Source organism: Haliotis cracherodii, unplaced genomic scaffold, assembly GCF_022045235.1.
Source record: "Haliotis cracherodii isolate W230 unplaced genomic scaffold, xgHalCrac1.p SCAF_3, whole genome shotgun sequence".
Taxonomy (NCBI): Eukaryota; Metazoa; Mollusca; class Gastropoda; order Lepetellida; family Haliotidae; genus Haliotis; species Haliotis cracherodii.
Window position 1 is genome coordinate 36,725,488 of NW_027266286.1, and position 13,899 is coordinate 36,739,386.

General features: G+C 37.7%; 1 protein-coding gene across 1 annotated transcript in view; it reads right to left on the bottom strand.

The window, feature by feature from the left end:
* Positions 1–13,899, bottom strand: part of LOC139474145 (EF-hand calcium-binding domain-containing protein 6-like) — a 538,680-nt gene that overhangs the window by 367,081 nt on the left and 157,700 nt on the right. The window contains exon 4 of the mRNA XM_071257029.1: positions 2,085–2,403. Coding sequence (XP_071113130.1) covers positions 2,085–2,403 — 319 coding nt within the window. The remainder of the gene's footprint in view (positions 1–2,084; positions 2,404–13,899) is intronic.

Below are 13,899 nucleotides of genomic sequence, written 5' to 3' on the forward strand. Positions count from 1 at the left end.
GCGGCAGCCTTTCGTTATACAAACAGTGCTTTTCTAACCCCGACCTAGTTAAAACAGCAGCAGCCTTTCGTAATACAAACAGTGCTTTTCTAACCCCAATTAAGTTTATACAGCGGCAGCCTTTCCCCATACAAACAGTGCTTTTCTAACCCCGACCTAGTTAAAACAGCGGCAGCCTTTCATTATACAAACAGTGCTTTTTCAAACCGCGATCTAATTAAGACAGCGGTATTATTTACGTTATCTGTTACTAAAATCTGCACAAATGTTCTATTGCTTATGTAAAATGCTGTCAACATAAAGAAATACAAATTATTTCATAACACTCCAAATATAGTTGCCATAATGAAAATGGTATAAACATATTATTGTCACGTGCAAAAATACTGTTCGGTAACATTAGTAATATTTTCAAAACCCAAGAATACCTCTTACGGGCTCAAAAAATTCAATGAAGCAGTGGTAAAATCTATCCAAAATTGTATAGTTTTGGATATACCAACTATACAAAATTGTATGTTTTGGAAATACCAAATATACAAAATTGTATATTTTGTATATGTTGGAATTTTCCCTTGTGACAGGCATATTATTATTGGTCTAACATTGCGGTAATTGTGACTCCACATTTTACCGTGACAGCTGAAAGATTGATTCCATAGTTAATCTGTTTTCCTGAAAATATGGTACGCAAAGGACTAGCATACCAGTCTGTGTGAGGCCTATTCAAAACATCGTCGATGTTTTCTTGTGAACTGCTGGAATTGTTGTCAGTATTCCTGTTGTTCTTGCTGCCAGAAATAGGTTCAAATTGAAAAGGTTGTACTTCTATGTCAGTATCCATTTTTGACCTTGTGGGTCGAATTATTGGTGAAGATAAAAATAAATTTCCGAGAGTGATTCAGCGCGGCACCGTTGCTAACGTGTGTGTTTTGATGCTACAACTGTCCGGTATGACGTCACTCGATCTTGTGACTGGCTACCTCATTATCTTACGTAATCGCCAAATGCTTGCAATGGTCGTCCGTTTTAGATTGCTAATTCAAGCAATATAACGAAGTGTTACTGTTTCAAACTGTCTTGAGTGTATAACATATATAGCTAAGTATTCATTAATAGCGAATATAAAGCATGTGTAAAAACCTTTTTAAGAATCCTTTAAGAATAGTTTAAATCTGGAGTCGGCTCGGGATTTTGTTGGGTAAATTAAAATATTTAAAATCATAGCAGGTGGGTTAGTTTAATGGGATTTGGGCGGCTGACGTAGTACCCATCTTTGTTGTCATTTCTGTAGAAATTCATGCCCATGCGAGTGTAGTGACTGGAAAGATGTAACGACATCATGATCCTCGCATGATTGAGACAGCCGAGATTTACCAGTAAGGAGCGTGTTTATTGGTTGTGTCCGCTTTCCTGGTCATATGGTGCGTGTGTCAGCTATATAAGCCTACCCTGGGAAGGGAATCGTCAGTTGCATTTCGCCAGCATTTGGGTTTCACTTTTCACTAGATGGGATAATGTTTTTTTAGATTAGTGTTAGTTATAGTTGGGGGAGAAATAGTGTAGGAATTGAATAGGTTTGTTTGGGGATATCTTATTTTGGGAAGTTTAGTTAGAGGGTGGAAACAACATTAAGATAAAGAAAATATTATGTGGGTTTGAACAGGGAAGGGGGAAAAGTATGTTGGTTTTGACAAAGCACATGAAGGTTTTGCACCTTATTTCTGTTATGAAATATTCTTTTAACTAAACTTCATTCCTGTTTTGTTTTTTTATAATTAGAATTGATAACCCGGCCAGGAACCTTACAGAACATGTAGGCAAAGCATACTGTATAGGGAGGAGAGAACACAATGCAAAGCACTGCAGTAAACATTTGACCTTTGTCATAAATCTATATTGTTCTGCTGTCACAGGGCGCCTATTAGAGGTCACCAAATACAAATCTAACTGACAATGAGAAAACAGCTCTTACGTCAAGTTAAGAAGACCAATGAATCACAATTGTTTACTGGTTGTTTTTGAGACAATAAAGGAGGTTATGGTAGTGCTTGTACACTTTTATCAAGAGTTCTTCCACTTACCTCACAGTCCATGAGTCTGCCACTCTTTAAGTGTCTTGTTGATTTTGTTATAACACCTGCATTCATTGATTCTCTTTTCACACAAGTTGAAACATGCAGGCTGTGCTTTTGTGTTGGTTGCTGACTGCTGCTTCGTTGCTTTTCAGAAGTCACTTTCTGCTCTCTGGTTTCTTTTGATACCACAATGTTTGAATCCACTTGTGTACTGTTAACAATTGCTCGTGGTGGTACTACTATGTCTCGGCTCCTAACACCACAAAGGCAAGGTGGGCGAAAGCAATGATGAGTCAAAAGACCCTCGATATCTTTTTCTCTGTTTCTGTAATAAATCAGAAAAAACATGAGAGAGAGAGAGAGATAGATACCGTAGATAGATAGATAGACAGATAGATAGATAGATAGATAGATAGATAGATAGATAGATAGATAGATAGATAGATAGATAGATAGATAGAGTAATAATTAAATAAGTGGAGTAAGTTTGAACACAGTTTTAATAGGCTAGCGCTTTCAACTCGTACCACGTACGAGTCTCATCAGGCCATAACTGAATAACGGACATGAAGTAGTAACATATAGTTACGTGACGTCATAACATTTAGGAAACTATGACGTCACAATACAAAGGTGACAATGGACAAATAACTTACGCCTTTACATTTAACTTAGGCGCGTATTGATGAATGAAATGTTGCTTTTTTTGAAACAATGTAGGTTCATGATCAAAATTTAGCTTATATAGCGGGAAAACTAAAAAGTTGCCGTTTCCACATGCTTCTAAATGTTCACTGAGTGGAATCGTGTGGTTGTGTGGCTGCTTTATTTGTGAACGGTGAAGATTCATTCTTTTTAATTTAAGTTCTGTCTTTCCGATATACTTTTCACTGCATCCACTGCAAACAATCAAGAAAATTAATATTTCTAGTATCACAAGTCATATTTTGTTTTACAGTAGATTAAGTGTCCTTTGTAATTTGGACTGAACAGCCTTCAATTATATTGCTGCAAGTTAGGCAACATCAATACGGTACTTGACCATGAATACCCTGTACCCAACAAAATCTGAATTTTGTTTAATTTAAGACCCATGACAGATGAAGTTCTTTAAGAAACTATCATGTAATTTTGTATAGAAATGTGTACATGACACGTAGGGGGACAAACCATGGAAGGAACAGCGCAAGCACAGTCTGCACGTGCTACACAGTGACCGTGTTCATTCAATGACAAGATGCGCTACTCAGCAGATGTTAAACAGTTCATGTTGAATGTGTATGATTTCTTTAGAAGTGAAGCAGAAAGAGTAAAGCCTTTTTATGCAATTAATAAATTCTTGAAACGAGCTTCAAAAACTCTTGTATGTCCCCTCAGAAACTTAAAGGCCAAGGAGGTAGGGAACATGTCAAAACCACGCAAGGTTGATAAATTAGACAGTTTTCAGAAGGATCAAGTCAGACGTGCAATTGTTAAACTGCACTCAGAAAATAAGTACCTGTCCCTAAGAATTTTGAAGAAACACCTTGAAACTGACCATGATTTACGTGTTACGAAGTACAATCTATGGCAGCTGTTGCATACATTTGGTTACAAATACAAAAAGATAACTGGAGAAAATAGGGCTGTGTTGTGTGAACGGTCTGACATTGTTTGTCTCCGAAATCATTACCTTCGTACCATCAAGCAGAAACATGAAGAAGGATATGAGCCCGTCTTCTTAGATGAGACATGGGTAAATGCGTCACACACAGCTAGCAGTCAGTGGGTACCCAGTGGTGACTGTAAGGAGTCTTGTAGAAAGTTACCAATGGGAAAGGGTGAAAGACTCATAGTTCTCCATGCTGGTTCTGCTAGTCAGGGTGTTCTCCCAGACTGTGACCTCGTCTTTAGAGCCAAGGCCAAAGACAACAGGGACTACCACACAGAAATGAACGGCAATGTATTTCTGGAGTGGGTGAAAGATAAATTAGTCCCTGCTTTGCCTACCAAGTCTCTCATTGTCATGGACAATGCACCGTATCATAGTGTGCAGGATCCAGAAAGCAAGACTCCAACCTCTAATAACCGTAAAGGAGACATGGTTACTTGGCTGCAACAGAGGAACATTACCTTTCCTTCTCGAGCGACGAAACCACAGCTCTATGAAATCATCAAAACTATGAAACCTGACCCCATGTATAAAGTTGACAGTTACATCAAGGGTCAGGGTCACGCTGTCTTACGACTGCCACCTTATCACTGCGACCTGAATCCAATCGAGTTGGTATGGGGCATCATCAAGGGTGATGGACGATCGAACACAATGTTCAAATTAAGAGACATTGAACAACTCGTAAAGGAATCCTTTGGTCGGGTAACAGTAGAAACATGGAGGCGTTGTGTGGCCACAGTCGTTGACGAGATAGAGCCACGTTATTAGTCACGAGATGGACTACGGCAAGCAACAGTCCAACCTATAATAGTGGCAGTCGGTTCAGGCACCAGCAGTTCCGACGATGAGATGTATGGCATGAGCGAGTAAGATTGCGACTGAAATTATCCTGAGACGGCCCCTCTAACGCTCTGTCATTTCCCCTACCACAGAACGTGCAGTGCATGCGTGCTTGCGCTGTGCCTTCCACGGTTTGTCCCCCCTATGTGTCATGTACACATTTCTATACAAAATTACATGATAGTTTCTTAAAGAACTTCATCCGTCATGGGTCTTAAAATAAACAAAATTCAGACTTTGTTGGGTACAGGGTATTCATGGTCAAGTACCGTATTGATGTTTCATACACTTTTCTGGATTTTGAGTTATTTTGCAATTCATCGTTCTCATTTGGAGTCGAACGGACTGTAGTTCACTTTGTTAGAGCCCATAGTTGACAGTCAGGCTTAGAACTTTTTGACCAGCCCTCACATTAAGCAAAGGGGTGCTGAATTTAGCAAGGCTGAGGTACTTGTAACACAGAAGATGATCCTTGGTCTGGTCATCCTAAAGATGCCACATCTTCAGTGGAGGTTGTCCACCTCTTGGTTATAGCTTACCAAAGTGTGACAATTCAGCATATCAATGACACTATTGGGATCAGTTTGGTGCCTGTACAGAATATTATGTGTTTCGTGGAGAGTGACACCTGGATTTGGAAACAGTACTGGTGACCTTGTGCATTCTTGTAACAATTAATTAGAGTTTCTCATGAGATTTTATATATATTTAAAACATGAAAATCCTGAGTATTCTTAAATGTGAACCTCAGATGGGTTTTTTTTAATGGGAAGCCCTCATGAGGTGTACATTAATCCAATATTTTGTAAGATATTCTCTTCACTACAATAATATTCATTTACAATACTTTAATTCAGGAAAAATACCATATCAAATAAATTCTAAAATTTTTATACTATTTTTACCCAAGCTGTGTAAAGACCTTCGTTTATGATCTGGGCTTTATTGTATTATAACCAAAAAAGATGTGTAAATCCAACACATGTTGTGAAAGAGAACTCCTTTTCACATCATCCATGGCTGAAGAGCAAAGCTCCTTCAATCACCCGTTGATCATCTGTCTTTTTACCTGGCATTCTTCTACTCCACAAGAAGAGATCAGAGTGAGCACATGAATTTTCCTGCCAATGTCGCTTTTTGAAACCGATGAACTTTCCATCGCGACATCTTACTTGTCTTTTGTCTCTACCTAACACTTTTCAACACAGTCAAGAATTCCTTTGCTTTATTGCATCCAACAACATAAGAAATGTTATTTCATACATTGTTTTCAGCAAATCACGATGAATGTAGAAGTAAGAACTTCTTTGTGTGGAATGCTTCATACAACAACATAAGTATTGTTATCACAGACATTGTTTATGGCCAGTCACATCAAGTGTAGTTGTAAGCACTTCTTTTCATGGAAATTCATATCCCTTGTTCTCACTTAATTATCTAATTGTGCTGACTAATTGCTTCATTGCATAAAAACAAAGATCACATCCTAAGCCTTCTTGACCCCTGCTATTACTTTGCCTATCAATGAATTATCTTGTCTATATTAAATAGCACAGCCAGTAGTCTGTGCGAATAGAAACACATAAAATAGCTACTATACTTACATAGTTCACAGGGTACAATAGTATAAAAGATGAATGCACTTAGCATTTACAGTGAGTAATACTTGTTTTATTTTATATATTCCTTATGCTTATTTCTATTTCAAATGTCAAACATGTTTTCTACATTTGTTGGGGATACAGATGGACAAGCTACTGCGCTGAATTTACCGAGCACACTAGGACCCTTTAACCCTTTGTGACGATGTTGAATACATTATTTAACAAGTGTAACAACGTTCTTATTTCAACACACAGCATAACCAAGTTATAGAATTCTAAACGAGCTCCTGTGTAATACCAATTTTATAAAACTAGTGAATAGTTCTGGTATCTGACGAGCGAAAACAGGTGAGAAAGGACGTTTAAAGAAGTGGACCAAAGGGCCAATCAGAAGAAAGGTAGCATCCGACAGGTATTAAAGGAAGTCAAGATGCTTCACAGTGACATGAAGTGGTGGACATATCTAAAAATAGATAGGGGGAAGTCCAGGTTAAGCTGAAGAAATCACAGAGGCTGCAAAAGGGTATCAAGGTTGCTGTTAGTTGGCTGACATTCGACTGCAGACAAGGACAACATATAATGAACACAACATAAGTGATGGATGAATGGCTACATAAGCAACCTTGTTTGAAACCTAGTAGTACAAGTAATGGGGGTTCTGCCGCAACTCCACCGGAGCTGGATTTATATACCTATACTACCACTACAGATGGAATTTTTTAAGTGTAAATGATTATGCGATTTAACGATAGTCATGATTCGTATTAAAAGAATTATCAATATTAATTAATAATGAATAAAATTTACTATAGCCCAAAAGGATATTGGAAAGGTGTAGGAGCAATACAAAAATTAGCCACTGCGGCTAAGGTATCTAAAGATGTGGCCAAGGATTGGTTAAAGAAACAAGCGATTTGGCAAATATATTTACCGGCACCGCTTTATGTACCGAGGAAGAAGTTTGATATTTTTACAACGAATGAAGTTCATCAGGCTGACCTCTTGTTTCTTCCCAACGATAAGGTAAAACGCAAAACGTATGAATACGCTTTAACAGTAGTGGATGTGGCTAGTCGATACAAAGAGGCTGAGCCATTAACCTCGAAAATTTCAACAGAAGTAGATAATGCACTGAGCCGCATATATAAGCGCGGACCGCAAAAATGGCCTAAGCTATTTCAAGTAGATCCCAGTCGTGAGTTTATGGGATCAATAACTAAACTGTTAACAAAGCACGATGTCGAAATCAGGCGTGGTGAAAAAGAGGCCCACCGCAGTCAAGCTATCGTCGAAAGATTTAACAGGACATTAGCGGAACGTTTGTTTGGCTATCAGTATGGGATCGAAATGAATCCGAGCGATTGAGATCAACCGAATGGGTGACACGATTATCAGCCGTTGTATCAGCACTGAATAATGAAGTAACGAGATTAATAGGGAAGAAACCATACGATGCTATTAAAATGAAATAGGTAGTTACACCATCATTATCAATCCATCTCTTTGTATCTAAGGGGGATAATGATGTCTTGTTCATTCTTAATCCATATATCCTATGATTGTAACTTCCTAAAGAGCTCATCTCGTGTTTGAACGTTCTACCGTTGAATAATGATTCTTTATACTGTTCATGTTTGATATGCTTTTTTACAACATACTTCTTAACACCCTTAGCTTTTCTTATCTCCCCATTATCAGACTTTTTTATAGAATACATCTTAGGTCTTTATCCTACATACTCTGCTATAGGAGTCCCAGCACATTCATCCTTCATCTTACCTAATACCTTTTTATTTACTACGCTGTGCAGTGGATTATCTTTAGGGTAATCGCTCGTGTCGTACATATCTATTTTTTATGCCATATCTTTATACACATCCTCAGTTTGTATTTCCATCAACAAAGAATCTGTGTCGGTATATAACACCTCGCATCTATCACCGTATTGCTTCTTAAGTTTGTTGTAATAAAAGTCATACATTAAGTCGAGAATACTCATACCGACGTACACCGGTCTGTTGAATTTTATATTACTCTTCTGCATATGCAACGCGGCTAAGTCGTTATCGAATATCTTGCTTCTGTTAAAAGCCGGACTGGCTATAAGTTTCCTGAGTCTTTCTTCCTCATTAGATCTGACTAATTTAACATCAACACGCTTCCTTAGATTCTACATAGTTTTACCAAATACTGAGTTATTCATGAGCTTATATAGATTCTTTTCGAAATCGCTGGTAGCTATCTTTCTTAAATCTGTGTTCAACCTTATATAGGGCTCCATCCAACGGCTTTGATCAAACTTTAGAACTCTGTGTATTTTCTTAAGTTTCATACCTAACGATAGATACAACTGGAGATTTCTGTAGTGAACTATATATTTTGTCTTATCCATCAAATTTGGTACAAGTTTTTCTATGTTAGCTAACCTACTATTACCCATCAAGGAGCTTTGATATTCCGACATCCAATCTTTATTAACCATTAATCTTTCGGGAGCTAGCGGATAACTGTTATGATCTTTATGTAACGAACTTGGATATTCCAAGTCAACTTCTAGTATGTACCCTTTATTCGCATCATTCACATTGATATTATTCACATTTAAATGATCGACCCACTCAAAACCACCCGTGGGTAAAGGTTGACTCATAGCCCATCCGTACAAATTGTTAGCGTCGAGATATAATATGTGCGTGTCGGGTTTACTCGGATCGTATCCTTCCACTAATTTATTATTAGCCTTAGAATACCTTTTCGCTGCCATCGATATACCCTCTCTAAATCCTTTCTCAATAAACAAGTGCATATCGTAATCTGTGAGTAGTTTTAGTTCTACGCCAGTCTTCTTCAACAATGCATCCCACGATAGTCCAGGACTGGAATAGTACCATGCCGGGTCCAAGCCGTATTGTTTTAAACATGTCTTTCTAAATATCTCGAATATATCGGCGAGTAACAGTACATCGGTTTTTAAGTACAGATCGTGATAATCGCCTAATTTCTTACAACCTAATTTATCACAGAACGTCAGAGCGTGTTCATAATCGGCATCTGTTATTTTAGATTCTGTTAAGTTACTATAGAATGATTCGAGCGGTGGTAATTCAGTTTCATCGAATCTAGACCAATCATCCATATATTCGTAAGGATATACACCTTTTCTCAGCAACAAATGACGAGTTATCTTATCGGTATATTGATTTGTTATCGCAAAGTCATCGGGATTGTTCGCATTAGCTAAATTGTCCAGGGAAGATAACAGAAACTGTACGGAGTCTATGAATCTAAGCCCATTACTTTGCTTTATTCTAGCTTTCCCATCCTTGTCCCTATAATGTATAGGTTTAGTCAACGAGAACGATATGTATTTTTCCATATTATTAGGAATGCACGTTAAACCGCCGTCGGTCTTTGAGATAGCTTGCATAATGAGATGTGAATCGTATCCCCTAAGGTTATGAAACACAACGGGGATGGGTATTGTTTGAGAATTCATTTTTAGTGTCAAGTTACACTTGTTATGCGCGGCCACCCGATAATTACCCATGACGTGGCAATGATCTCTTACGGAATCCCCATCCAGGGGTTTATTACTAACATGACAACTCGTTGACTTCTTATGGGCCCTCCAATCATTCCTCATCATACACATGGGTTTCTTACACGATAAATTTCCCCTGATTATTCTCTCTTCATTTTGTAGATATTCAAGGAACTTTCCCGCTGCATCGGGACCTCTGTAAATCACGGGCTGGTTTGTTTTCCCATCATACCTTACAGCTATATATCCAAACCCACAAGGAATATGTTCTTGAGTTTTGTACGTAAAACTACTATCATGATTATTATCTTGATTATTTTCTATGGGTTTGATAAGCGCTTCAAAGTCGGCGTAAATTACGTACAGTACTGGCATTTGATTACAATAATGTTCAAATTTTAAAATATTTTTTCCCTCTTTAGGCATATCGATCCTGATAGCGGTCTGTCCAACACCTCTACAGTCTTCTTTATGCGCTTCTAATAGATCTTGTCTGCTGTACCCATGCAGGCATCTTTTTCGCAGATATATTTCTTTTCCTTATGTTTAGTTTGATCGTATAATAGCCTGTTTAAACTCTTTATCCACGTATAATGATATTTTCCATCTTTTTCGATCAGAAATGAATTGATTCTGGGAATATGTTCCAGAGCAGAGCTTATCCTGTGTACAACCATTCCTTTAGAATGTCCGAAAACATTTATAGCTAAATTATTTTGCTTTTCCACCTTATCAATTTGTGATATTGGTGTAGGTTCGTCTATACCATCGAAGTTGAGTCCATCGTTTTGGGGATAGCTAGAAGGTCTATTTGCAATTTTAGAATCTACGGGGAACAATGCAGATCTTATCATCATTCTTAAACAGTCATCGGATTTATTTTTTACGTTAATTATGGCTTTTTTCTTCTTATAATACGGGGGTAAATCTATATAAGATCCACCTTTGAAAGGCATATAATTTGCTCTATCTAAATATAAACTATCGATTTTATCCACACCCCAACCAGAACCTCTATTAGTCCAGCGTTCTAAAGTTTCCTGTATCCTCTGAATTGATGTATCTAATGATGCGTTTATAGTATTGGATTCGGTTATAACCTCTTGATTGCTACGGAAATATAGTTCGGTATATTCGGTGCTATCGTCTGTGATACTTTTACTCAATGACATTTTAATCGTCAGCTGGTATTTTATACTATGTAAATCATCTAACTCCTCGTTAATTTTACTCGATATGATGGGCTTAATATCGTTAACATCCATGTTGGAATTAATATCCATCTTCCAACCTCTTAGATATTTACCAACGCCGGCGGATGTGGGTACAAATATTAATTCTTGTTGTTTATCATCATCATTATCAATATCAACATTATTATTATGTTCAACATCATTATTATCTAGTAAAGCGATCAATTCAGCTCTTCTCATTCGAGAATAACCTTTCAGCCCACTGTTTCTCGCTTGAGCTTTGAGTTCTCGAACAGTCTGCGGTTTGTTGTATTCCAAACCGAGTAAGGTAAACAATTCAGCTTTTCTCATTCGAGAATATCCACGCAGACCACGTTGCTTTGCCATAGCCTTCAACTCTCTGACAAAAACCATTGTGGTTGAATGGTATATGCAAAATGAGACAAATGTCTAATTGGTTGTTTTTCATATATCTAAATACGTATTCTCCCCAACCTATTCCTCTCGTTGATGTAATCTCTCTTCCTAGCATAAATAATCTGGTTCCTGACCCTATCAGCACCGTGTTCCTTACATAAACAATAACGACCTTTGACCCCTATTAATAATAATTGTGTATGCCGCAGTAAATTTCAACACAGTGTCGGTTACATAGAGTTTTTTTACACATGAGTGTAAATCTGCAATGATTCATGGTTTATACATCTATCATATCATTTGTCTAAATGCAAATCACATCTACACTTTTGAGAGGCAGTCAGCCAACGCTATTTATAAATAAGCTAACTAGGTCATGGTATAGCAGATAACCCCATTATCACAAATGCGACCTCGCGGTCTTTCTGAGCCTCTGACGGTGTATAAAACTGACTCATTGTTGGTCTCGGTATTAGGTCAATTTTTTTCCCACAAACAAGGAAGTATTCGTGCATGGCAGATTCGACATCCTTAAACGTTTGAATTGAATGTCCTTCTTTACGCATTTCTTCATGAATAAAATCTAATCTCTTCATTCTTTGCCGCGTATATTGTGACTGAGCTGCTTCGAGTTGTTCTAAAGCTTTGTTATGTCGTTTACGCTCCTCTTCAACTTCTTTAGCGTTTGATTCCCTCATACTAGAAAATAAAAAATTACTCCCCGAAAAAGCTAGAGCATTAACAATAGCTCCACCGACCATCATCGCAATTGTTGCCATGGTTTAATAATATAAAATATTCAAATGTTTAATTAATTACTTCATTATGTCTCCTGGGATAAGTTTTTGTTTGATGAGCATATCCTTCGTTGCCATAGCCAATCCAATATCCAGAACCATCATACCTATATCAAATCCATTAAAATCTAGCTTGGGAAGTGTGGCTTTAGTAATCATTTTAGCTATACGGGCATAGCCAATGGCCAAGCTGCTGACTACCGCTGAATGATACGTTGCATTTACCAACATTTTACCGTCTGTAACTGGAGTAGTCATGCTTCTTATAGCATTATATGGGGGCTAACCTCTAATTGAACTTGTTGTTGCATTGGGGGTAACGTTTTCTCTTCTCCAGTCTTATAAAAGAACCATACAACCGCTATTCCAGCAACTCCTACTAGTGCCCATGTTTTCATCGGATTAATATTTGAATTATTTATTAATTTCGCATTCCTCGCGAGTCCTCCCTTTCTTCCTGCGGCTATTTTTGGGTTGTTCTTAGTAACTCTGGCTTTTAGTATTTTCTCATTCACATGTGGTGGTTCCTCATTCACTCGTTGTTCCTCGTTCACATGTTGTTGCGTTTCCGCAATCTGTTGTGCATCCTCGTTCACAATCTGTGGTGTCTGTTGAGTCTCCATTATTATTAAGTGGGCACGTATGTTTAAATTGACAATACCTAGCCGTTATTAAAGCTGTGGTGAGTGGAGCTAAAAACATTCCGTATCTATGATAAAACTCACAGCTCACTGCGCTTATAGCGTGTTCGATGAATGGGTCTTTCTCTAGAGATTTGCATAAATACATGCGATGTTCTTCCGGGATAGGGAGAAACGTACTAGCTACGACTGTGTATAGTTGTAACATAGCCGACCCTATCGTTTTAGTCATGGTAGCTCCCAGTCTAGACTCGTAACGCGCGTACAGTTTTTTAATCTCCACTGGCTACCAAAGCCACGAGTCTTTCTCTATGTTTATCTAAAGATTTATCTGTAACTATTTCAGCATCTGCATTAGATTCTTTGAGTATTTGTTCGATGAGTTCGTCGCATTCCATAATGTAATACCTAAGGAGATATTTAAGTCTAACATAATATAATATGGCATATCCAGTACATCCCGTAATAATGAACTGTTGGGAAAGAATGATGATTTTGAACCACATTATGTCATATTAACCGCTAATGTTCAATTTGCTACATTTTGCTATAATTTTACTCGAATGGTTTAAGTAAGACAATGACAATCACAATATTCTCAATAATGAACAAATGTAATATCAGAAATAATATTGATGATATTTTACATGTTCATTTAAAAATCTACCTTGATATTTCCAATAAATAAGGGCGCCATGAGGGTCACACTTTACAGACAGGCGTTAGTCAATTTACGTCAGACCTCCATATAACCTTCGCCAGTTAGGTTAGGAGGAACTGTACACTTGTCACACATCGACAGGACACAGGTAAACACTTGATGACATTTATTGGCAACACTTGAAATGAGCGCGAAATCCAAGCGTGCCTCCCAAGACAAGCGAGCTACCAAGGGGAGCTAACTCTGCTTACATTACTACATGCCAAGCAAACCTGGGTTGGCGTGACTGTCTTTTTTTTCTTCATGATAAAAAAGTTATCTAAACAAACCATAATGAAGGAAATAGGCGTGAAAAACAACTTAGCTCCTTGGCATGAGTTCTGTTGACACAAACAGTGAAGATGAAAGTAAACAATGATGTAATAACGATCCAATTTCTGGTTAACCATGAAATCAATTGGTAAGTAAACCAT